Raw genomic sequence first — 26,963 nt, forward strand, 5'->3', positions numbered from 1 at the left:
TCCAACATAGCTTGTGGTTCTTAGAAACCAAGAGGGGAAAGAGTTAAGAGGCCAAGTGCTTTGCTCTGATGATTGATCCCATCCCCATAGCTAGTCCAGGTTTAAGTAACAGGATGGCTTCTGCAAGCATACATGAAAGAGTGAATTTAGCACTACAGTTCCAATTTCACTCTGCTACCCTGACTTGTAGGTCTCTGTCAATGCTCACACTAGTCATGCCCATGGGGAAAAACAGAAGCTACCAGAGAAATAACAAACCACTTTTCTCCCAATCTCTCTCCAGTCTCTCTTACTTCTTCCCTTTCCAAGAAGGCTTTCTCTGTGCCAAAGCCTACTCCTTCCCACCCAAAATGCTAAACATCTAGAATTGCCCTGTCTAATACAGTAGCCACTATGTGTGGCTAATTAAATTTAAATGAACTAAAATTAAATAAAATTAGAATTTTAGCTCCTCAGTCATACTAGCCACATCTTGAGTGCTCAACAACCACACGTGGATAGTGGCTACTGTAATGGAAACATCACTGCCAAAAGTTCTATTGGACTGCACTGCTCTAGATGGATGTCCTTATTGCCTGTGTTTTCTTTCCACCAATACACTCCTCTGCCCCTTGAAATATGGCTCCTCCCCTTGACCTTAATACTCAAAATGCATCCTTAAATTACTGAAGTATCAATGAATGGCCCATCTTCAGTTATTTTTCTTCTCAGCCTATCTGCTGAAGGTAGGAAATCATCCAGCCCTGAATGTTTTTTTTTTTTTTAAAAGATGACCGGTAAGGGGATCTTAACCCTTGACTTGGTGTTGTCAGCACCACGCTCAGCCAGCGAGCAAACCGGCCATCCCTATATAGGATCCGAACCCGTGGCCTTGGTGTTATCAGCACCGCACTCTACCAAGTGAGCCACGGGCTGGCCCAGGTTTGTAGAATTTAAAAAACAAACATAAAACATATTTCTGCAGTTTTCATTGTTTTCTCCTGGCAAACAAAAATATGAAGACACGGGGTTTTCCTGCAGCAGCTTTCTAGTATCCAGTCCCAGCTTTGGGGGTTTGGAGACACAATTGCAGTTATGGTGGCAACGGTGCTGGTACTAAACTCAATTGAGTTTCAGATGGATGTTATGCCTGCTGATTGTCACAGAAGTGGTAGCTTCTGTACTGAGTTGCTTCTGGTAGTTCAGAGAGTCTTTCCTGGAGGCCCAAGTAGAGTCCATTTTTCAACCCTGAATGTTTTAAAGGACCAAAATTACTCATTCTCCTTCTATCCCTCCAACCATTTCCATTTGGCTTCCTCTTCTACATAAGATTTTCCTCATTGTTTAATTCTTCTCACATTTGCAACTGTCATTTATTGTTTTAATTTACTTCCATGGCCTAAATTACCTGTTACTCTTACGGATTACCAAACCTCTCTTACATCAACCTCTCCCCTACCTCAGGCCCCAGGATTTTGTTTTCACCTGGATACCTGCCAGTTTTTTAGACATTTTCTTCTCTCCCTTCCCCTGACTACCCAAACCAGGATCACATGACCTCCCTACATCTTTAACACCAATTTACTAGTCATCCTTGACTTTTCCTCCTCACATTTAGTGGCCAGGACCTTCAAAATGACTGTCTTCAGTGCCATCCCTCTATTACCACTTATATAGTTCAGACCCTGATTATTCTCTCCTGGAAAACTGCAGTAACCTAACCTGATATTTCCCAAAGTGTGGCATATTCACTGCTAGTGGTAGGTACACAGTGGTTTATGAGAATACAGTCTTTGCATGAAACTTTTGAGGACTCTTCTATGTAGTACATAGTAGTGGTATGGATTCAAGTTCTATTTGAACTTCGAAAAAATGTATTAGCTATGTTTATTTTAAAGCGCATTAGGAAAAAACACTAGCTTATCAAACCTTTGATTTCAAAATAGAATTGTGCAGGGTAAGAATAAAACAAATTTGAAAATAAATAGATTTTTAGAAAATGGTAGGCAGCATGTAAAAATGGCAAAAACCATCAAAAATGGTACACAAATGACTGAAATTTGGGAATCATCAGCTCAGTGAATCACTTTGCCAACACGTACTTAACTGAGCTACCAAATTAACTCTTCTTATATGCTACTCAGACCATAAAATATGTCTATTCAAAATCTCCAATGGCAGGGCCGACCCGTGGCTCACTTGGGAGAGTGTGGTGCTGATGACACCAAGGCCACGGGTTCGGATCCCTGTTTAGGGATGGCCGGTTGGCTCACTTCAAAGAGCATGGTGCTGACAACACCAAGTCAAGGGTTAGGATCCCCTTACCGGTCATCTTTAAAAAAAAAAAATCTCCAATGGCATCCCTGTCACCTACCAAATAAAACTCCCCAGCCTGATCTTAACGCACACCTGTCCTCTACTATCTAAATCTACCTTTATAGCTGTGTCCTTCTTATCTCTATGGCTTTACTTTGTTTCTCTTTAACTGAAATGTTCAACATCCACTATCCCTCAACCCAACTACACTCGTCAAAAATCCAATCTTTTAGAACCCAATGAAAATGAAGAAGCAAGTTTTAACATGTTTAAGTACCTACTACATGCCTTGTTCCGTGAGTCTTTCCTATCATACCCACTGCAATCCATCTCTTTCCCCTCTGAACTCCCACAACACTTAGTGGCACTCACCACACGGTAACTTTAGCTTTATGTATGTTCTCTATCCTACTAAATTCTGAGCAACTTGAAAGCAGGGATAGTGATCGTGCCTCCATGTTTATTTCTGTCCCCATCCTTGGGCCCTATACCATTTATTCAGCTGACACTTATTGGTTATCTTCTATAGAAGCTGAATAGATGAATCTGTACCTTAATCTCAAAGGCTATGTGGCAGGAAGAAATGGTATGGACAGAAAGAAACCCGAATTTGATATGAGACTTAAAGTTTTAGATTAGGGAAAACTTCTCTACCCAGCCATAACTGTTTATTATCATCATCATTATTATTTTTTTTTGGTAGCTGGCTGGTAAGGGGATTCGAATCCTTGGCCTTGGGGTTATAACACCACACTCTAATCAACTGAGCTAAACCAGCCATCCCTGCTATATCTGTTTAAATGAAAAGCAAGTTTTAAGTACATACTTGGTGGAGAAACTGAAGTACTAAGTGAACAACACTTAGGTGCTTAGACTAGTCCAACTGACAGCTACACTATTCAAATTGAACTATCTCTGCTGTGTAAAATGGAAAGGAGTTTTTGAAATGTTGATATTTAATTCCACATTATGAACCAGGAATGATTTTATTAGCAGAAATTTATTATAAAACAAATCATTACCCCATGTGCATGGTAATTTGACATACGAATGATTGGTGGTTTTCATTTTTCCAATAATTTTTCACTTGTCTTATGTCCCAGTAGACAAACAGTAGCAAGCCTCAAATATGTAAGAAAAGTTTAAAGAAAATGTACTTTGTACCTCACAAATATGTATAATCAACTATGCTTCAATTTAAAAAAAAGAAGAAAATGTAGGCTGGCCTGTTAGCTCAGTGGATTAGAGCACAGTGTTATAACACCAAGGTCAAGGGTTTGGATCCCCCTAACAGTGAGTGGCCAAATTTTTTTAAAAAAAGGAAAAAAAGAAAATGTAAAAAATTGTTGGGAATTCTATCCAATATGTATTTTTCTGTTATTTGAGATGATACAATTAGTCAATTTTAGCAGTAATATATATGGATCCACTGGGTGTCCTAAGGATGCACCATTTGAACCACTGGTAAAAGGGTAGAGGATATGTATTGGGAATCACTGCAATGATCTCTCAATCTTACTATTTCAAAGGAGGAGGACCTGGAGAGAGAATGGAAACATTCCAGGCAGGATGATTTAAGAACCTGGAGTAAGGAACTTAGATGATCTCATTCATCTTGAGGAGTAAGACTAGAATCCTTACTCTAAGGAACCTTCTACTAGTTTCACCATTCTGACAGACTCTGATCAGCTGAGTTTAAATGTCAAGAAAAAAATAGACACACACAAAAGTGGCTTAGATTATGTAAATCATAGAAGGGGAAGCCTAAGATAGCTGTTCCCCACATCACAACCCCAAGGCTCCCTCTTAGGGACAGCAGCAGCTTTGTCAATGACACAAATGCAGGGTGACATGAGGCTTCCAGCAGCTTAACATTTTAATTTGGGGTGGGGGTGGAAGAGAATACATAAGTTGCTTTGTGCTCCCCCCCATCCTAATGCCTTGTGGACCAGCGAGGCTGACCCAAATGGAATCCAGAACGAGTGGGGCGTTGGGTTCCCCGAGGAAAGGGGGCAGATCCAGAACAGAGCAGAAACGATGATAATTATCTGTATGAAAAAGTAAGGATACTCCAGGTGAGAAGGACTAGCATCAATCTAGATAGCAACTTGGGAGAAAGGAAGAGGTGGCAGCAGGAATGATAAAAGAGGACCAGACACTACAGCCTGAGACATTTGACTTCCTTTTAGGATTAGTAGGAAAGATACAAAGAAGCAGATTAGCATTGAGGATCAGGGATCCACAGCAAACAGAAGAAGTCCCCAACAACTCTTTTTGGTGCTGTTTACTACTTGGCTTGCTTCTGAGACAGCTCAATTTTCAGATTAATTTGGTATTTCCCATCTTGGGTGTTTCCCCTGAATTTTAATATCAGGACACAAATCAAATACACCCAGGAGGTCTGAATTTTGTTATGTGTTAGGGCCCACATCACTGGTTCTCTGGGCCTTATTTCCTTAGCTGTAAGGGTTCTATTAGCAGTGTCCCTTCTGAGAAGACTACATTTGAGAAACAAACAGAAAAATAACAGCATAATGAAGAGACTATGAATATCAAGTATAAAAATTACATGTAGATCAGGGTTCCACCACTCATCCAAAATTAAATGCCTCCCCAGCTTTTGCATAACAAGTAACCAGCACCAATGTTTGAAAGATAAGGGTAGAGATTCTAGTTTCCAAAGGACAAAACCAAAGCACACTACACACAGCCTGTACCCCCACCCACCAACAAGCCAAGATCCCCGCCCCACTCTGCTGTCAGATAGTTACATAGAAGTCATGTCATTGAGGGCGTGGTCCAGCTCCTCGCTAATGGCCTTGTACTTCAGTTTCTGGGCATAGAGCTCATCTGGACAGGCACAGGAACCACAGAGAGGAACGAGGGGACAGAGTGAAAGGTATCGGAAGCAGATGAAGAGAGGGAATCATTAGAAATTAAGAAAAGTGAGACAGACCGTGGGTCTAACACCACAGTTAGGAAAACATCTATCCTGGTAGCCAAGACTGGACATTTTTAGATCCACTGTCTCCTAGACTAGCTGCACTTCTTGATGCCTCTAAGGGATTGCAGCAAGGGTTGAGAACCTGGGCACAGTCCTGACTAGAAAATTCTATTTAGTAAGGCACTCAAGAGGATGCCACTCCCACCCAGTTAACCCAATTCCTAGCAATGATAACACTTACCAAAAAAAATAGTACACATCCACATTCAGACACTTCTTTTCTGCCTACCAAGTTTGACCACTGTTCATGGCCCCCTTGCTCCACAGGCTGCCTTCCCAAACTCTTCCAAAGAACGTCTTGCTACCAAGAGCACATCAAAGGAACAAATCAGAGTTCTCAAAGCAAAGGACGCTTTTCCCTTGTCAGGGTGGACACAGTTGCCAAATTGCAGGAACTGGAAATACTTAGAAAGCCCCTGGCATTGGTCAGCTCTGAGACATGGTTATTCAACAGCTTCATCTCTTGGAGAAGTGCCCTGAAACTTGAATGGTGAACAGGATTGCCAAAAGCAGCCATGGGGTACCATGCATCTTTGTTGCCTTCTGAAATCATGGCTTCCATTTCAACCCACAGACTAAAGATTTAAGACTGCTAAGTTGGAGGTAAGTACAGCCATTACCAGTCTCTTCAAAGGAAAGGAGGTAACGTCTTACCAAAGGGAAAGATTAAAAGTAAAAATCCAGTTCTAAGGTTTGACCACTTCGCCTAGCTGTGGCACTACCAACTCCCTTTGGTGTACAGGAAAAGAGGTTAATGGGCAAGGTCTTCCTCTACATTTGTTTACTTTAATCACTCTCCCAGGATCCATACCTTCCAAATCATCAATTGTCTTCTCCAACTTGGCTACTGATCTCTCAGCAAACTCAGCACGGGTCTCTGCCTGGGGGAAATATGAAACCAGTCAGAATCAGAGACAATGATAAAGAAGAGAAGGGTCTCTATTTCTTCCACCTTCTACTTCTAGACCTTTCAGAACCAAAGCCAACCAGTCTAAGTGCACATTAATGCCTTATGTACCTGTAAATGTTTTGGTCCTTCCCTTCAATCCCCTCAGCTCACCTCTTTGAGTTTATCAGTAAGAATCTTTATCTCTTCCTCATATTTGTCTTCTTTTTGAGAGTACTATAAGAGAAACAGAATAAAAATTTCAGAGTAGAAATTAGTCACACAATTTCTCCCTACATTTACTCTTACATTGAATATCCTCTTGGATTTAATATTCTGAATGGTCCAAGAATAAGAGCAAGGTCCAAGTCTAGATAACAGGTCCTTAAAATCCAAAAATCTACGTCTTTAGAGTCATGATACGCTCAAATTAGAATCCTCCAGGACCTTTATTTTTAAAATGGACCTAAGCTTTGATCTTATTCATATCAACCCAAAGAGGGTTTTTTCCTTTCTCCTGCTTAATGAGCAGTAGTGATACCCCAAGGCCACATGACTGAAACAGTCTCACAGGATGCTAAAGAGACGTCATCTGTCTTGATTGCTCATTAGGTCTCAGAACTGATTCTATCTGTTGTCCCCATCTGTCTGCCAAAAAGTCTAATTAGGGTCCCTGATTATTCCCTTTCAGCATAGCAGTAACAGATTGAGGAGTACATGATTCCAGGCACTTGAGACCATGAAGTTATTTTAACTAAAGCAATCACAGTGCACAGGAATTAGCATTAAACCCAGAATCTGGATAGAGGGTAGGTAGGTAAGAAGGGGACACTTATCACTAGATTACATAGGGAACAGATGTCTCCAGTCTTTCATCAAGGGCAGGGCAGGGCTGGGCCCAGGCCCCAAAGCCTGTCACTTTCACAAACCAGCCCCTACCTTCTCCGCCTGAGCCTCAAGAGACTTGAGGTTGTTGGTGACATTCTTCAGCTCCTCCTCCAGCTCAGAACACTTACTGTGAATATTACAAATACCACAGGAGAGGAAAGGGGAAGAGGAAGAGAATAAAAAAAGGGAGAGAGAGACACACAGATGTGAATTGAACCTATATGTAGAGAGTTGGAAGGCATACTGGGGAAGAGAAGCTCCCAGGTAACCTGTGCAAGCCATCAACAACCCTCCTCCCTCTACCATTGAACATGTCAGGGGCTAGACCCTCCTGGGCTCAGAATGTTTGGATACTAATAAAGGAATAGTTGAGAGAAATCACTACCAGGAACAAGTCATAACTGCTACCTGGAGTGCAGGTGGAAATGGATGCCAAACCCAAATAGGCCCCCAAGTCGCCCAAGGGAAGGAGAGACCCTGTGGAAAGGCAGTGAAGCAACTAGGAAAGAAGAGATGAAAGGTGCCACTTAAGTGGAAAAGAAAGGAGCATTCCATGAAGAGATGAGAAAGCACTCAACAAATCAACCAGTGGAGGGGGAGGTAGCTGCAAAACAAAAACAAAACCAAACAGAACCACATCATACATATAACCTCTCCGTGGATTTAATGGTTAGTACCTTTTCTTCAGCAGCACTCAGACACTTCAGGTTCTGGTCCATCAGTCTGATCTGCTCATCCATCTCTCGGCAACGGCTGTTAGTGATAGTCACGGGGATGGCACAAGCCAGGTTGTGGGGAGGGAGAAATGTCAAAAAGGAACACAGCAAGAAAACAAGCAGCAAAACGAAAAAAAAAAAGTTTAAAAAATGGGAAGAAAACACCACCATGGTCATGATATGTCATGTCTGGGAGAGGAGAATGCAAAGGAAGCACAAATATATGTGCATCAGCACTGACTTTGTTATACAAGGCCCAGAAGGTGCCAATGGGTGAGCAGTTAATATCTGCTCCTGCTTTAAAGTTCACCAGCAGACTGGCAGCAAAGTGGTAAAAACAGAGACTAGATCTTAAGTCAGTATAGCCATTTCAATGCCTCAAGGACAAATAGACCCCAGATGGAAGGACCCAGTAGGGTTTTCCAGTTAACTGTTCACCATCTATTAATCTTTATTTTCCCTTAATTTGTCAATTTTCTCAACAAAAAGTAAGGAAGCCTCATTATGACCTGTCAATAATCAAGTCAAGAGAGTAAGGAAGCCCAAAGATATTCTTAGTGCATAAAAAAGCACTGTAACTCCCACTCCCTAGGCCCTGTTTAACAAGGTTGAAGGAATGCTAGTTCATTCATATTAGTGACCAAGCCAAAGGGGAAGAGACAGAATGGTATGACAAGATTTGAGGAGCAAAATACTCACGACTCTGCCAGCTCAGCCCGTTCCTCTGTGCGTTCCAAGTCTCCTTCAATAATCACCAACTTACGAGCAACCTACAGAAAAAGATCCAGGCACAGCTCAGAGAAGCAAAGGAGCCACTTCCTTCATGAATTCTCTGCAGAAACCTGAAAGCACTGAAGAGCTGTAAGCAGAAGGCGACTTACCTCTTCATACTTCCTATCTGCCTCTTCTGCAATGTGCTTAGCTTCTTTGAGTTGGATTTCCTGTAGTTCCATCTTTTCTTCATCTTTTAAGGCCCGGTTTTCAATAACCTTCATACCTCTGCCAGAAACAGGACAAGAGTGGCACTGAGTTTGTCATCAGCTCCATTCCAAGGGACCTTAAATTACAGCCCATTCCTCTCTGTTTGCCACTCAAATGAAAATCATATAGCACCATTCTCACACCTTAGTTTAGCTGCTTCACTTGAAACTTTTTTTCTTACAAAAATAATACATGCTTATTAAGAAATTAAATACTTAAGTTATAGTCTGAGGGTAAAACAAAAAGTCTCCCTTCCCACTTCTAGTCCTGATCATCAGATGTAATCTCTTCCTTAATAACCCTTCCAGAAATGTTTTATATAGATACATGCAATAAAGATACTAAAGAGTAAGATAAAAATAAAAATAAATATTTTAAAAAGGAAGATATATGTAATAACTCCCATCCCAACTTCCCCAAAGGAATCATATACTATACTGTTTTGCAACTTATTTTCCTCACTTTCCATAATTTGGACGCTATTCTGTACTTGGCTGTCTCATTCACTTTCACAGCTACACTGTTTTAATGTATCCCAGCAGGGCATTTTTTAATTCTGAAAAGCCTTAGTTCAATCCCACGCAAATCATCACGCACCTCTATTCTAGTTTAACTCACATGTGGCAAAGAGCCCAGTGGCTATTTTCACAAAAATGACTTGGATTTGGTTCACAGGCCACAGTTCTCAACACTAGCCATATATTAAAATTAGGTGAGAGGGGCCGGCCCGGTGGCGCACTGCTGCAGTGCGCCGCTTAGGAAGCGCGGCGGCGCTCCCACCGAGGGTTCGGATCCCACATGCAGACCGGCCGCTCACTGGCTGAGCGAGGAGCGGGGGCAACACCGAGGGTTGCGATCCCGTTGCCGGTCCCGGTCCGGTACGGGCGCGACACTGAGGGTTGCGATCCGTTGCCGGTCACGAAAAAAAAAAGACAAAAAAATAAAATAAAATAAAATTAGGTGAGAAACTTTAAAAACAGCAATGCCCAGGCCCCTCTTTCAACTGACTCTAATTGAAATGGGGTGGGATCCAAGCATCCACTTATTTTTAAACTCCCCAGTGAACCCCCATCCCCATAATTCTAATAATGCAGCCAGGGTTGAGAGGGCTTATAAAAACTCAGATTGCTGGGCTCCACCTCCAGAGTTTCTGATTTAGTAGATCAGGGGTAGGAGCTGAGAATTTGAATTTCTACCAAGATCCCAGGTACTGCTGACACACTGCTGGTCTGGGAACTCAATTTGAGAACCTCTGCTTTAGGGTGACTAATCTCACAAATGGAAGTTTATGATCCACAAAGTGGAAGCCATATTGGTGAACTCGTTTTAAAGATCATTAGATCAATTTATAGAGAAATACAAATTACAAAAGGGTCACAGCATCAAGCAACCCTTATTCTCTCTGTCTTCAAGGGGAGAGAATATGCAGGACAGAAGGAAAGAAGATCCTGTAAGATACAGATTATTATTTTTAAAAACAAGTGTATAGGGCCGGCCCGTGGCTCACTTGGGAGAGTGTGGTGCTGATAACGCCAAGGCCACGGGTTCGGATCCCTATATGAGGATGGCCAGTTAGCTCACATGGGAGAGCGTGGTGCTGACAACACCAAGTCAAGGGTTAAGATCCCCTTACCGGTCATCTTTAAAAAAAAAAAAACAAAAAACAGGTGTATAAAGAAATCTTGATCAGAGCCATTCTGAACATCTTTTGAAATCTATACTGCATCATGATCACCCTTACACACCTCTCACTCTCATCAGCAGCTTTTTCCGCTTCCTCCAGCTTTTGCAGGGCAGTGGCCAGGCGCTCCTGAGCGCGGTCCAGCTCCTCTTCAACCAGCTGGATCCTACGGTTCAAGGATGCCACCTCAGCCTCAGCCTGCATTTGAAGGAAAGAACAGAAAGAGAAGCAGAGGCATGGTGAAAAGAACTAACTACCACATAAGTTGGGGTTGACTACTGCTAAGAGACCAAGGTAGAATTTGTCTTAGCTCAGATACTAAAAGATCTAGCAGACATGATTTTATATATATATATAAAAAGAAAGAAAGTTGCTGAGGGTGAGACACACTTCCAAGCCAGAGCTCAGTCAGAAGGAACCCTTCACTGGCCACCTTTTCTGACTCAGGAATTTGAACTGAGTCCAGAAAGGGGGTGGTACTATCACTGAGCCAGGCAAGGAACTGAGTTTTAAAACACTTCCTATAGAACATACGGGAGTTTGTTGATGGGAAAGGGGGGAGAATATATATATATATATCTATATATATATATATCTATATATAGATATATATATATATCTATATATATAGATATATATATATATTATATTATATTTTTATAATACAAATCTATATATAATCTATTATATCTATACCTATTCCCCATTCCTTCAACTTGCCCCCTTACCCCTTTTTAAAGTTGACAGTGAAGAGCTGCTTCTGGCTGATGTTATCTGCTTTGATGACATTAGGAAAAAAAAAACTGTGGGCAGGGCCGACTCTGTGGCTCACTCGGGAGAGTGCGGCCTGGGAGCGCAGCGATGCTGGGAACGCCGAGGCCGCAGGTTCGGATCCTATATAGGGATGGCTGGTGCGCTCACTGGCTGAGCCCAGTGTGGGCGACACCAAGCCAAGGGTTACGATCCCCTTACCAGTCACACAAAAAAAAACAAAAAAAACTGTGGGCAGAAGATAACATGTCTACCCTGCCTACCACCACTCCTCCAAATTTCTGGATCGTCTTCTTTCCTTTCCTCTAGTCATCCTCCTAGCTTCACCCTCCTATAAAGCTTATGAAAGTCCTCTTCCTGGCCTCCACGCTGCAATAAAGTACAGGCTAGAACCAAAGTAAACCCATGCTGCTTGCCTGGCAATGGAATAAGAAATGAAGGAAAGGAGGGAACAACCTGCACATGGATAAATTCTTTTTTGTTTTGTTTTGTTTTTTGGTGGCTGGCAGGTATAGGGATCTGAACCCTTGACCCTGTTATGGATAAATTCTAATGGCAGAAAAGCCTCCTTCCTATGACTGCCTTCTCCCCCGCCCCTCACCTTTACTGGTGGTAGTATGCTGACTGCCACAACCATATAAGAATTTAATCTGTCTTGCACACCATCCAGTTCAGATGCTTATCCAAGTGCCTGGTAAACACGATCTCTCTTCTACAGCCCAGATTGCACCTGAATTCTATTACCCTGATTTCCTCCTGGCAGGCATGGGTGGGGGCAGCTACAGAAATAATCTGGGCCACCAGCCCCTATGGGGAGGGATATAGCCCAAAAGACTCTTGTTAACAATCATGACTGGCACAAAAACTTCCACATACAAACATGGGAGGTTCAAGGGTCTGGGAAGGGGAGTGGGGGACTGGGTCTATAATGTACCCATCAGACTACACAAAAAGAAAATCTAGAAGTACACATAGGCTGAAATAACTAAGAAACCATTTGTATCTCTACCTGTTCTATTCAAAACACCACAAAGACAAGTAATCTCTAGTTTTGTCTCTTCTAGGAAAACGGATGTCCCCTAGGACAACACATATTTATCCTCACAAATCAAACAAGGCCAGTCAGTCAACAGCAAGTCAGGCTATCAGGCAAGAACTATGAAACACTGCCAGTACGATTTACTAACCCCCTTCAGATGCCTAGAACTCAAAAAAAAAAAAAAAAAAAAAAAAAAAGGAACTAGATGTGAAGGAAACTCATGACATGTAAGTCCTCATCCAGCTCACCAGTAGTTATCCAAGCTGGAATAGAAGATAACAGGCTATGGGGGTGGGAGTATACAGTTTCCATGACAACAAGCTGGCTCAGGCAGTTTCTCCCACAAATCAGGATTTTCAATAGAATTCTTCACAAGGCTGAAAAGGGAGGAGGTGAAAACACATCTTGGTGCCCTCACAAGAGCAAGCGCACATGAACAAGCCTGTGTCCAAAGCAGAACACAAGACAGGAGTCCCAGCAAAAGCTTCAGAGACCAGAGTGCACTGAGACTGTTCTCTTTTCTCTCCTCCCACAGAGGATCAGTTCTCTTTACAATGAAACAACAGCCTGCAGAATCAAGATCTGATACTCTATTTAAAGGAATATCCAAGGATGACAACCTGGCTTTTCCTTCAAACCAGAGCCTATGCACATGCCTTTCCCTTCAGGTCAATAACATAGTACCAAGAAATTGAACAGGGCTACTTTCTGCAGACCAGACCACCCATGATGCTGAGAAACATTAAGCTCTGTTCTTTTCTAATCATCCTAGGTTTTAGCATGCCTACCCTGATGTGGTTTTGGTTTTTCAGGCTACCCACCTCTGCCCAGCTTGGAAGACATACGTACTCTGAGGTCCTTCCCTTCAGGTAATAGGATTCTCCACTGCCCAGGAGGCAAAGATCTTGGGGAGCAGGAGTGGAATGCAGAAGCAGTTTAGTCACATTAGAAGATGATTGACGGGCCGGCCCGTGGCTCACTCGGGAGAGTGTGGTGCTGATAACACCAAGGCCACGGGTTCGGATCCCATATAGGGATGGCCGGTTAGCTCACTGGGTGAGCATGGTGCTGACAACACCAAGTCAAGGGTTAAGATCCCCTTACCGGTCATCTTTAAAAAAAAAAAAAAAAGAAGATGATTGACAACAGCTTCAGCTATGACATGAACGTGGTTTAAATGCTACTGTCTTTCACTCCAGAGAGTCCCCAAGTGAATGGGCCGGCCCGGTGGCGCACTGGATAGTGCGCCGCTTGGGAAGCGCGGCAGCGCTCCCGCCCGAGGGCTCGGATCCCACATACAGACCGGCTCCCGCTCACTGGCTGAGCGAGGCGCGGGAGCAACACCGAGGCTTGCGATCCCGTTGCCGGTCCCCGGTCCGGTACGGGGGCAACACTGAGGGTTGCGATCCGTTGCCGGACACGGACAAAAGACAAAAAAAAAAAAAAAAAGAAGATGATTGACAACAGCTTCAGCTATGACATGAACTTGGTTTAAATGCTACTGTCTTTCACTCCAGAGAGTCCCCAAGTATGCCACACCCCTCAAAGCAAGAAACTGACAGGGCACTGGTGCACAGAGAGAGAACAGGGCCAAGAACAGAAGGGGATTAACCTACATCTGGCATTCTGCCACACCGGGGTTTCTCTTTTTAGATAAAAGCCACAGATGAAACTCAAAGCACAAAGAACACTAGAAAAGTAAGGCTTGAGTCCTGTGAGTAAAGGAGTTCACTGTGTTCACAAATGCTTCTACCTTTGGAGATACCACGTCCTTGGTGAATTTAAATTTCACCAAGAGGGAGGGAGGCAAGTTAGAAGGAAGGGAGCAGAGCTATCTGCTTCAGAGTAAACAAAGGTGGAGCCTAAGTGGAGGCACTCAGAGCAAAGGGCTATTTGCCTCTCCCATATGAGAGTGTGCTCAGGAAAGAGAAAGGTAAGCAGCAGGAAAGCAAATCTAAAGCAAAGAAAGGTGATAAAGTCTGTTGTTTAGTCCACCATACCCTACAAATAGGAGGGAACTACACAATAGACATTCTAATAACCCCCTCCAGAAACTAGGAATTTGGGATTAAGGCCAGAATCAAAACTGCTGTTCAAAGCCCACATTCCCTCAATAGTGCTCCTAAGTTTTTTGGACCAGAAAAAAATAAAAGAGAAAATTACCAGGGAAAATTAGGAGAGAGGTGTTAAAAACAGGTAAGGTGAACTGTACACTTAAAAATGGTTACAAAGGTAAATTTTATGTCACATATATTTTTACCATCACCACCGTCACCACAACAAAAAAATGGATAAGGAAAAAGACTGCATTCAAATATTATGTTGCCATCTGTATTTACATTTAGCCTGAACTACAAAGGAAACTTAAAACTGAAAGTGGATTTGACAAGGTGCTAAGTTATAAAAACAAAGGTCAATCTCCAGGCCAAGAGCAGAAGAGAAAGAGGGATCCCACAACAACTCCAGTGTGTAGGGTTTGGACTCATCCAACTTCCTAACAAGGGTGACTTAGACGTTCACAAAGAAACCAGGAAATAATCAAATGACAATCCTACTAACAGCATGCGATACCATCAGGGAGTACTGAGCTTCTAGCTTGAGAGGACAACAGGTATGTCCTAAAAGGATAACAAGCACCCCCTTGCTTCCCAAAGGTGTCTCCTCAGTAGGGATTCAAAGTTCACTAGAGCAGAAAGTCAAAAGATTAGGCTTCTTCAAGCTGGGGAGAAGATACTAATTTCATCAATATTTAAATATCATCCTACTTCCCCATTCTGAGGACTTCCTCACTAGACCTTAGCTAAATATGCAAATTTGGCAGGCTCTGCCTGAGTAAGTAGCTTAAGAAACATCTGAGGGGCTGGCCTGTGGCTCACTCGGGAGAGTGTGGTGCTGATAACACCAAGGCCACGGGTTCGGATCCCATATAGGGACGGCCGGTTGCTCACTGGGTGAGCATGGTGTTGACAACACCAAGTCAAGGGTTAAGATCCCCTTACCGGTCATCTTTAAAAAAAAAAGAAAGAAAGAAACATCTGAAACTGCTCATGCTGCAGCCTATCAGCCCAGTCCCCAAGGGTGAAAGAAGCCAAATTTTCCTACAAGGAAAGTGACCAAATTCTGGCGGAGGAGGTACATCATCCACCCTAGAACTACTCCTAGGATGTCCATATTTAAATGTTGAGCCTAAGACTGCAGCTCAACACATGACCAGTTCCTTTGGCCATCTGTCTTCCCCTTTAAGGCTATCTGGTCTCTAGATAAAGGACATAAGAAGTGTCACTAGTCATAAAGAGTCAGCCAGCCAGTCCACCTCAGTTGAATTGATAATTAGAAGTTGCTGGCATAGGGCCGGCCTGGTGGCGCACTGCTACAGTGCGCCGCTTGAGAGCGCGGCGGTGCTCCCGGCGAGGGTTCGGATCCCACATACAGACCGGTTCCCGCTCACTGGCTGAGCGACGTGCGGGTGCGACACTGAGGGTTGCGATCCGTTGCCGGACACGAAAAAAGACAAAAGGGAAAAAAAAGAAGTTGCCGGCATATTCGACAAAGGAAAAATCCACCCAGAAAAGGGGAAGACAAGAAGCTCCCAGCATCTCCATACCCAGTTATAAAAAATAGTATTCTTTTTTTTTTAAAGATGACCAGTAAGGGGATCTTAACCCTTGACTTGGTGTTGTCAGCACCGGGCTCTCCCCAGTGAGCCAACCGGCCATCCCCATATAGGGATCCAAACCCGTGGCCTTGGTGTTATCAGCACCACACTCTCCCAAGTGAGCCACGGGCCGGCCCTAAAAATAAGTATTCTAACAATCTTTAAGTATTAAGCAGGAGGACAGCTGTCTCCCCCACTTTTTCCAAACTCTACCCCCTCTACCCGTAAAAAATATTAATTCTCAGTCACTCCGAAAAGAAAAAAAGAAAAAAAAAAACTTACCAAGGGAAAGAACAACAAAGAACACCAATAAACCACAAGAGTTCTTTCATCAGGTCTTCAAATTTTAGCAACAGTTATTTTACTCTCTAGTCTCAAGATACTCCAAAACTAAAGCCTTAACTCAGATCAGCTCCAACCCACTAGACTGCACCCTGGGGCTTACCAAAACTAGTCGACCACTTCTAAACTGAAAGCGGTTTCCAAAAATCTCAAGAATCACCATTCATTCCACCAACATTTTGTGTTCCAACTTGATCATTCCAGCAACATCGTATGTTCCAACTTTCAGGTGAACAAGTATCTATTGAACTTTTTTAAAAAATGCACTGTACTGGATAAGTGGGAAAGTAGCGGAGGAACATCACCAGAGCTACCCAAGACTCATTATTCTGTCTCTATCCACCACAGTGCCCAGGTCAATCAGAAACCTTGAGATTGGCACGTCATCTGATTTTCTACAATACACTCGCTCATCAGCTCTGCTTGGAAGAAATGTTCTTAACCAGTTCAGCTTTACACTCTACGCTTCAGCAATAAAGGCCTAAATCTGGCAGAAGTTCCTGCCTTCTAGGTCATCATGGTTAGGGCCAGGCAAGTTTGGTTGGCTCCCACATTTGCACCAACGTAGGGAAAGAAATACCATCTCCTCCCCTCCCGCTTCACTTCGACTGTGAGTGGGTGCAAGACCTCCCCGTGAGAGGAAAAGGCCCCAGGCCGGAGGATGGGAGGCGGTGCTGTGGCCTCAAGCTCCTCCAGGGAGGGAGGGCACCGCGCTTCCTTTCGGCCGACTGCTGCCTCATTTCCTGAGCAGAAGGAGGGAGCGGAAAAGCTGCCAGCAGGCCAAGCCGGGTGCTTTCCGGCGGTTCTCACCCCTCAGCCTTCACGCTTTTACAGAAAATTCGGCCCTGAGAAACACGCACCCACTCTTACCCCTTGGGCCGCAAACCTCAAGCGAGAGCAAAGTCTACCCTTCCCTTCGTGGGGAAGTGGGGGAGGAAGAAGCCGCCGAGCCCCTCCCCCGGCCGCGCCCGACTCCGAGGAACTGAATGAATGAGCTGGGAGAAAAGCGGAGGAGGAAAACCACTCCCCAGGCCCCGTGTGGCTCAGTTCCTTCAAAGGTCAAGCCTGTTCGCTCAAGCACCCAGTTCCTCTCCTCGCTCGTTAACTGTCCTACCGGAGCTGAGCCCCACCCACCCTCCGGGTTCTAACTTCATCTCCGAGCCTTCTGGCCCCCAGAGAACCGTGCTCCACAGCAAAAGGAACACTATTCGGAGTCCCGGCTGATCCAGCGCCTGCCCCTCCCTCATGAGCCTAGCTCTCTCCGTACCTGTTCCCGGGCCCGCCTTTCTCCCTCCACTTCCCGCTGAAGGCGCTCGGCCCTCTCCTCTGCATCATCGGCCTGCTGCTGGAGAACCTGGATTTTGCGCTTTACCGCTTCGATGGTGTTGATCCCGGCCATGGTCCCCACCCTGCTAGCGCTCCGGTTCCTGCCTCCTCCACTCAGCTTTGCAGCCGCTTCTCACCCCTACTTCCGCCTGCCCCGCCCTGAAATACCGGAACTCGCCCACCCGCCCGGATGTGACGCCTCCTCTACGGCGCCCTCTCCCCGCCCGGCAGGCGGGAAGGTAGTCCACTGGAGGGAGAACCACGGCTGGGAGCGACGGGCTGGTCTCCCAGTAGCTCTAGGCGACCGCTCCCGGCCTTTCCTTGGGCCCCTAAAAGGGCGGGGTTGGGAAGGGGGAGCTACCATGGTAACTGGGAGGCGCGTAGTCGTCTAGCCTCTCCGGCCTAGCAGGCTCACAATGATTGGCCCATGTACAAGTACAGTGCCGATCGTACACTCCCGCGGTTGACCCCTCACTCCCCCAATGACGACTTGCCTGTACTTGCCCGCTAGGGCACCTTGTATTCTCTCCACAATATAAACATCCTACAAGTCTCTGCTTCCATTCATCCCACGACACCAGGTTCTAAAAAGCATAAAAGACTTTCTGGGCCTCATCTTCAAAAGAGCCCCACTCTAGCCTCCTTTCAGAGTCTGCACAGGTAGGTTCTCTTCCACCTCATCTATCAAGGTAAAATAGATGGACAAGTTGGCAGTGTTCTCACTCTATTTGGCATCAGTTCTGAACTTATGTTCTATCCAAAATACCTGTATTTTCCCGTTACTTTTGAGAATCAACATGCGCCATCAATTAACCAACCTGCCAGCCCCTCTAAACCTTGGAACGATTGAGGACTTGGTAATTTAGTCATCACTTACAATTCCTTTTGTAGATGAGGAAGATATTTTATCCCTCCATTTTATCAGGAGGGAATCTTGTTACAGACCACTATTACCAGATCCTTTGTGCAACAGAAAGATATGAGTGCTTGGAAAACCGTACTGTGGAATTGAGCCGCCATTCTGTGTTAGAACTTTCAGGTACCCCAAGGAACTATTTATGAATTAGAAACTGTCCCTACAGGGCTGGCCAGTTAGCTCAGTTGGTTACAGTATGGTGTTGATAACACCAAGGTCCAGGGTTTGATCCCTGTACCGGCCAGCTGCCCCTGCCCCCGGCCCACCCCCCAAAAAAAGAAAAGAAAGAAACTGCCCCTACAGGCACTGGCCATGAAGGATTTCTGGAAACACAATAGTAAAGAGATGAGAATTTTTTTTTTTTTTTTTTTTTTAAAAGATGACCGGTAAGGGGATCTTAACCCTTGACTTGGTGTTGTCAGCACCACGCTCAGCCAGTGAGGGAACCGGCCATCCCTATATGGGATCCGAACCCGGGGCCTTGGTGTTATCAGCACCGCACTCTCCCGAGTGAGCCACGGGCTGGCCCAAAGAGATGAGAATTTTATCTTCCCTCTTATTTCTTTGTATTCCTCCCACCTTCCCAATAAGTAAAAGTAACTCTCTCCTCTGGTGCAGCTCTCTTCTCCTAGAGAATCAGGACGTGGAACAGATTTAGAATTAAGAATCCTAACCTCTGAAAGGAATAGTAGGCAAAACAGTTGCTGCCTTCAATGTCTGGTTCTGAAGATGCTCCCTCAAGAGGCTCTGTCTTCCAATCTCTTTCTGGAAATACTGAGCAGTGAGACTATCAAAAGAAACAGCTTAGACACACAGTAGATTAACCTGTACACTTTTTTTTCCTCCAAGGAAATAGGAAGGAAGAACAGGGCTCTGACTCGGTAAACGCTACCCTGATGGCCTAAGAATTTTTCCAACTTGCTTTGGAGAAATCTGATCAGAGGGACTGTGGAAGCAAAAGTGAGATTCCGCCATCTGGGTGCTGATCAGCAGGGGGCACTATTGCATCTCCTTGTGCCATAGTGAAGAAGCAGAAGACCTCAGCCTAGACAAACCAAAGGGGTGTTAAGAGCACCACTGCATTCCTGAGGCTGGTAGATTTGAACAGATAATCTTCTCTTGATCCAGAGAAACAGATGGACTGATTCCTGATGGCCTTTAGAAGCATGATGGATAGGCAGCAAGAGGCCCAAGTGCTATTGTTTTCCTGGTGACCAACAATACAACAATGTAACAACAGGTGTACATGTCCATCCCTGTCCCTTCTCTCCTCATCCCTCCCACTGCCTGTCCCCAAAAAAGGGTGACGTGACTCTATGTACTAACCATTACACTCCTCTTTCCCCTTGTTTCTCCCTAAACAGCTTCTGATTTCATCTCAGATTAAAAGGACCGTAGAGGTGGTTGCACAACAATGTGAATATACTTATTGCCATTGAACGGTACACTTAAAAGTGGTTAAAATGGTAAATTTCATATATGTATATTTTACCACAATTAAAAAAAAAAGAATGTTAGACACATAGGGAGGAAGAAAATGAGTTTGGACTGGTCTTGCAACACCCTTGTCATTTCTTTGTTCAAGCAGTCCCAGCAAATCCTACATTTTCCAGAAAGGCTTCTCAGATAACCAGAACTGACTGTGTACACATGCAGTTATTGACTACCTCATCCTTCTCTTCCCCTTATATCTACATCAAGGTAATATGCTCTGTTTACTTATTTATTAATCTCAAGGACAGAAGCTGGACTATTAAATTCCTTTGTATTGGACAGTGCACCCTCCCTACAAAGTTGTATATGTTATGCTGCTGATGACTCTAACCCTTCCTTTCTACTTTATACCTTGCTGCTTTTAATTAAGTGCATCTCCCAATTCCTATAAACAGCTTGCTTTCCTTCTTTAACCCTTTGAAGGAGGGATTAGCAAATATTTTTTGTAAAGGGCCAGATAGTAAATATTGCTGGCTTTACAGATTGTGGGTTCTCTGTAGCAACTACTCTGTCGTAGGGAGAAAGCCAGTAGACAATATGTAAATGAATGAGCGTGACTATGTTCCAATAAAACTTTATTTGCAAAACCAGGCTGTGGCAGGATTTACCCCACAGATGGTAGTTTGTTGACCCCAGCTTTGAGGAAAGAAACCTTTCTTCCTGCTTCATTTCAACCCGACCTAACAAACTTTTGCCTTCTGGCCACAACCTTCCCTCCTATTTCTTTTTTTTTTTTTTTTTCTTTTTGTCTTTTTTACTGACCGGTAACAGGATCGCAACCCTCGGTGTTGCGCCCGCACCACGCTCAGCCAGTGAGCGGGAACCGGTCTCCACATGGGATCCGCGAACCCTCGGCGGGAGCGCAGCCGCGCTCCCAAGTGGCGCACTCTCCAGTGCGCCACCGGGCCAGCCCAGCCCTATTTCTTGTTCTCATACATATCTCTGAGGGTACTTACTCACTTGTTGGGAAAGCTAACAATGGAGAGAAGGTTGAATGAGTTTTTTTTTTTTAACCCACACTTTACATATTTAAATGGTTTTGGGTGAATTTCTGTATAAATATGAGGAAGCTTCTTTCAAATGAATATACTGAATACACCGTGTCTATGTGGGGGATGACGGGTGTGTGTAAAACAGCTTAAGACAGACAGAATCAAACCCCAGGAAATTCCTTTATCTTCCAAATGATACCGATGATATTGATGTATTGTCTAGAACCTCTTTATCCCTCTCCCTCCACCAGTATCTCGGGTTAGACTTGTTTGTTCTTTTTTTTGCTGCTGGAAACAACTCCTCAAGGCCACATACTGTTTCAGCCTGAGGACTCTCCCAGAGAGTTGTTACCAAACATCTCACAAAATTGTTATTAATTTGACATTGTGCTAATTTGTGAAAATCTCTATCCTCACGTCCATATATTGGAACCAGAGAGATCCATTTATACTTGGAACATAGGCTAGGCAACTCAAGCACTTGCCCAAAGCCCTGAGGTACCTGTGTTTTTTGCAGTTTTCCAAGAAGGGAGAATTTTTTTTTCCCCTTTAGTGCAAAACTGAACAAGGAAGGGAGAATTAATACTTTATGGTGGCCTAAGCTTTTGGAAACTATGAGTGTATATAATGTATATTATGCAGTTTGTGTTTCTAACTTGCATCAGATATTCAACTGTCACCACTTACCAGGGCCACTGAAGGTAGTGGACAGCTAAAGAGAAGATCAGAAACCAAATAGTAGAGAGGCCAAATATGAGTATACAAAAGCATTTGTGAATGGTCCACTCTGTCCTTCTAGATATTTTCTAAAACCAAATGTGATTTTAAGTAATACATACTCCTATTTTTCCTATTAACTCAGTTTGCTGGGAATTAACTGTATTTCTATAAAAACTGGGACATTCTTTTGTTGCTATTAAGGTTCCTATGGTACTTTTCTTCCAATAAACTCTCCTATAAATGAGATACTTCTCATTTATACTTGCAGCAAACTTCAAGGTTGAAGATGAAGGAAATGTAGGTGATTAGTAGATAATATAAAGTGGAAAAAGAGAATTTATTTCATTTTCTAATGGGAAAATTTAGCCCTAGAGAAGCTGAGTAATTTACTCAAGGTCATAGCTAAGGTCAGTGGTGATATTTTTACCCCCTAAGATTCTTTCTCAGTTTCTTTTTTTTTTTGTCCTTTTCGAGACTGGCCGTACCGCGCTCAGCCAGTGAGCGCCCCAGTCATCCCTATATAGGATCCAAACCCGCGGCAGGAGCGCTGCTGCGCTCCCAGCGCCGCGCTCTCCCGAGTGCGCCACGGGCTCGGCCCATCTTTCTCAGTTTCTATTATCGTCTAGCACTCTAAGGACCTCTCTGCTGCCCTATGAGCAATGCTTCCTATGGCATCTTTGTGGTATAAGGGCAGATGACCACATTGGCCAAGATAAATAAACCCATATAGGGCCAGGGTCAGTGTGACCTTTGTTTTCCATTGTGAAATCTGAGCTGGCTTTGTCAGACAGTTGAAAGATGAGAGGTTCCCTATTAATACACATATCTACATTCCAAGCCTTGGACACAGAAGCTAAGAATGTGGTATGGGGGATGAGGTGGGACAAGTGATAGTAGTTTGGATTCGGAATTCCCTCCCTTTGTCCAGGTCCTGAGAAAGATAGTTAAATTCCTGGCCTGAAAGTAGGACAAAAATGAGACTTCTGCATATCTACAGGAAAGAAAATATATGCTGGTTATACCAGCATGTGCTTATATGCAAAAATGTATGTGGGTATATATGTCTACGTTCTGTAAACCCACAAGTATGTGTATGTCAATGTGTGTTTGGAATTTAGTCATATATTCACATGAATATATGTGTAGATTAAACCCATCTCCCATCTCTCTAATACTCACATCAGCTGCCTTCTTCTCTGCTAGCTCCAGCTTCTCCTGGGCATCCTTCAAAGCTTCAGAATACTTGTCCAGCTCATCCTCTGTCCCTTTCAGCTTCTTCTGCATGGCTGCCAGCTCATCCTCCAGCTACAGGGACCCAGAGAGTCACACACAGAAACTACAAGGGCACTTCAAAAAGTTCATGGAAAGATTTACATTATCTTTTAATTCTATTTTTCCATGAACTTTTTGAAGTACCTTTATACATATACAACAGTGCAGGCTTGGATCCCAGTCTCTTGAACCCTGATAGACCCCTGAGCCCAGCCTCCATGTTGCCATCCCTCTAGCCATTTCCAGCGCACTGGTCCAGGAGTTATGCTATGGCTTTGTTTGTGACTTTGTAATCTCTAACCCTAAGATGACCAAGCCATTCTGGGTGTTCATCCAAGACCCTTAGATGGTAAATATCCAAGGGTGTATATGCCTGTGATGCTTTTTAAGAGAAAAGAAATGCTGCATGCTAAATTCTTACCTTTTCTTCTAGAAGTCAGAGGTCCTTTCAAAACATGGTCCACGTCTACTTAAATCCAGCAGACACACTGTGGCTCAGAAGGGGCCACTGACTTTCCCAAGGTCAGAAAGGCAGTCTGAGGCAGATACCCTAGATGTCCTCTGCCTTTCCAGTGAGGCTTGGGGAGTCCCTCCCATCCAAAGAAGGAGCTGGCACCAGTGATCACTGCTGTTCCCATGAAAGCTCCCTTCCATCTCATAGTCTTCACCAGTAGGTGAGAAAGACCAATGCCAGTGCCTACCTGCTTACTTCTTTCTTCTGCCTGCTTCTGCTCAGCTTCAGCTTGCTCTGCCCGATCCAGAGCATTCTCCTTGTCCAACTTCAGCATCTGCATCTTTTTCTTGATAGCCTCCATCATGAGCAGTGGTTGTTGATGGGTTCACCTGTGAACACTGGAGAACTGGAGACTAGGGTAAGAAAGGAGGGGCTGCTGCCTTAGTGACTAGGCGCTCCCCAGACCTGAGCCTTTATTTGTGCTTGCAGCTCCACCTCTTGTTCCTAATATGGTCTTTCTAGCTCCCTCCACCCCATCATTGTTCTCCTGGGGGAACACAGGGTGAAGACACTTTGATGGACTGACATCACCAGCAAAAAAAAAAAAATTGGGGAACAGCTGAGGCTGATTTTAGACAATGGAAAGTGGGGGAGGGGAGAAGTTCTCTCTGACCCTGAAACTTTCCATTCATTCTGGATAGCTCTACCGGAGTGTTAAAAGAGGAGGGACAGTGGAGGAGAAAACATTGAAATAGAGCAGGGTACTTTGGCAATTCTAGAATGGCAGTTTTCCCCTGGAGGTCCTAGTTGCCCTTCAGCTTCCCCCTTACTCTGCCCAGGACCATGCTGGATGCTGATCAAACTCCACTGGTTGACTTTTATCTTTTGATTCCTGGTATTAAGGGAGCTTGGACAACAGTGAAGAGGGGAGGTCACTCATGGTCCTTGACAGTTCCCCCATATCCCCAGATCAAATTGCTGTGCTATTTTGGGAGTCTCTAATTGGCAAGGAGACATTGTTCCTCCCTTGTAAGAGCAAAAGGAATAGAGTAAGAGACTAAGGTCAGGATCTGGAAGGCCATCGCAGAACTTCGAGTGGGCTGAGGAGAGAGATAAAGGAGGGTCAGAGTAATCCAGACAGGATCATGTCATCTATTATCCCATAGTGATCTTAAAATAGATCACTCACACAGACCAAGGTCTATGTTGCTCTCTTCTCTTCAGCCTCTCCTTTCTCACAACCCCACCCCCACTCACCCCCACACCACACCATCACAATCGTTATTACCAGCTCTATTATCCCCAGTTCATTTATTTTTTCCTTCTTTTCTATTTTAAGTTTATTTACTAATAATACATATATATATACATTCTATTCTCCCCAGTTTATTTATTTATTTTTTTGAACTGGCCATCCCTATATAGGATCTGAACCCATGGTCTTGGTGTTATCAGCACTACACTCTCCCGAGTGACCCACGGGCCGGCCTACTCCTCAGCTTAGTATCAAGCCATGTTTATTCTTCCACTTGGATCCTTGTTACTGACAGGTGGCAATTGATCCCAGTACACTGGCACCATATACCTGAGAATATGCCAGGGGAGAGGTGGGCACACTGTTCAAAATGACCAGAGCTATCAGAGAAGAATATAAATAGCTCTAATTAGTCATTATGTCAAGGATAGTTAATGCTAAGCCCCAGCAATGGGGAAATTGAGACACCCAATAGGGCAGAGGATAAAGCAGAGCTGGAATCCACTCTTAAGAGCTTCCAGTCACCAGAAGTAGATAGGCAGATAGACCGTCAGCTGACTCTTAAAGGAAAACAGAGAAACCGAAGACCCCTACTGTGGAGACTAGCCAGGGAAAGGAACTAGGGAATAAGAGAGTCCCAGGGAGAGGAAGCCATGGATAATAGTGGGGGGATGGGGCAGGAGAATAAGGAACACAAAAATACAAGGACAAGAGAAAATAAGGAAAAGTGCTACAGTATATTCCTTCTAGTATAGAGGGTCAAAATATAGAACGATTTAATCCCTAAATTCCATCTCTCACCCATTCCCACACCAGCCCTCCAGGTTACGATTGAAATCCAAATAGGTTGCAGCTACTGGTCTTTGAAAGGGGAGAGGGATTCCAGAGAGAAGAGTTTCAGTAAAAAAGACAGGAGTCCCAGAACTCCAGAGATTGAGATAGGAAAGAGGGTGATGCTGAATTGCCTACTGCTGTAAGAATATGTTTGACATTTAGTTGGTTCCTAATTAAACAACCCAATATCAAACATATCACACAGAAGCAGGCAGGAGGGCTTTGGTGGTCATCTGCCTTTCTCCCCACCGCAAAGAAAGGACAGAGCAGAGACACCAGGCACCAATCATGTCTGGATGGAGAGCCATCTCCTTGAGGAAGGGCACTGGCCCCTGCACTTGCCCTCCCAAGACAGCTGACTCTTGCTCTTCTTCCCTTTGTGCCATCCCTGCCTCAGCTCCTCTCCTACCAGTGCCTGGCCTTTGCTGGATCACGTTGACCTGAACCAGGAAGAATACCTGGCAGGGTTCCACATCCGGGCACCTAGTGTTCCCCAAAGCTCCCACACAGTGCTTCTCCCCTTCCCACCCCCGATGTCACGGCCCCAGTGCCCAGAGGATCAGCAGTGTCAGCAGGTCCTCATCAACTTTGCCACCTGCTCTCTTCAGTGGCATTCCAGCTGCCCTGAGGCTTTCCGGGGGTGGGATGGGGGACTTGTACATTCTGCTTTACCTTTTCAACCGAACTCCTAACCTTTCCAGATCACTCTCACAAGACTGCTGAGATCCTTTCAGTGGACATAATCTGGGCACTCTCCTGCTCTTAAGTGCTACAAATAAGCAGCCATAAGAAACTTCCACAAATCCTTGGCTGCTTTTTTCCACCGTCTTGTCCCTTCTCACCTTATCCTCATGTCTTCCAGCCATCCTCCTTAGAGTCACCCTTGGATGTCCAGAATAGAAGAATAACCTGTCTCAATGGCAGGCTCCAGCCTGGGCTCCAAAGAGAAGACTTATTGTTTGTCCTGCCTCGCAGAATTGAAACTAAGGCTTTAAGATCAAGGGTGAGAGAGGCAACTCCCTCGGCCAGGAAGCAGCCTGCAGTCCTTAGGACTCCTCTCCTCTTCTGGGGCTTTTTACAACAAGAACTCCTGAGCTGGCTTCTCCAAGGGTCTTCCCTCATAGAGATCCAGCCTGGTTCCCATATGGGAGGTTTTTCTTTTGGAGAGAATCAAGTTTGTTGAATGTCATGTGGCAGGCAGATGCTTCTCTCCACTGTGGCAGAAAGGAGCCCCGAGTTATAGCAGCACCGGGGGCTGGGGGCTTGGGTGGAAGTGCGGGGGTAGGAGAAAGACACTCTGCTTCAGCCTCCAGGCTTGTTCCATGTGTCCTCTTTCCCATTCCAGACACCACCCTGTCTCCCCCTTTTTCTCCCCTTCCCCCAGCATACACCAATTTCACAGTGTCCTTGATTTAGATCAATAGCTTGTCCCAAGCCCCAGT

At 44.5% G+C, this 26,963-nt stretch overlaps 1 protein-coding gene across 16 annotated transcripts in view; it reads right to left on the reverse strand.

The window, feature by feature from the left end:
* The window catches only part of TPM3 (tropomyosin 3), a 29,574-nt gene extending 5,693 nt beyond the window's left edge, over positions 1 to 23,881 (reverse strand). Inside the window, exons 1-10 of one of the 16 annotated variants that reach the window (XM_008592372.1) lie at positions 23,680 to 23,881; positions 22,886 to 23,011; positions 10,516 to 10,649; positions 8,671 to 8,788; positions 8,489 to 8,559; positions 7,125 to 7,200; positions 6,360 to 6,422; positions 6,111 to 6,180; positions 5,067 to 5,145; positions 4,159 to 4,343 (exon numbers count right to left, since the gene is read on the reverse strand). In XM_008592372.1, coding sequence (XP_008590594.1) covers positions 4,340 to 4,343; positions 5,067 to 5,145; positions 6,111 to 6,180; positions 6,360 to 6,422; positions 7,125 to 7,200; positions 8,489 to 8,559; positions 8,671 to 8,788; positions 10,516 to 10,649; positions 22,886 to 23,011; positions 23,680 to 23,796 — 858 coding nt within the window. In that variant the 5' untranslated portion in view covers positions 23,797 to 23,881 and the 3' untranslated portion in view covers positions 4,159 to 4,339. Of the gene's footprint in view, positions 1 to 4,158; positions 4,344 to 5,062; positions 5,146 to 6,110; positions 6,181 to 6,359; positions 6,423 to 7,124; positions 7,201 to 7,750; positions 7,827 to 8,488; positions 8,560 to 8,670; positions 8,789 to 10,515; positions 10,650 to 17,525; positions 17,836 to 22,885; positions 23,012 to 23,679 lie in introns of those variants that run through there. The other 15 variants (XM_008592366.1, XM_008592361.1, XM_008592353.1 and 12 more) reach the window with 15 other exon arrangements.
* Between the last annotated feature and the right edge of the window lie 3,082 nt (positions 23,882 to 26,963).

Source organism: Galeopterus variegatus, unplaced genomic scaffold (genome assembly GCF_000696425.1).
Source record: "Galeopterus variegatus unplaced genomic scaffold, G_variegatus-3.0.2 Scaffold154, whole genome shotgun sequence".
Taxonomy (NCBI): Eukaryota; Metazoa; Chordata; class Mammalia; order Dermoptera; family Cynocephalidae; genus Galeopterus; species Galeopterus variegatus.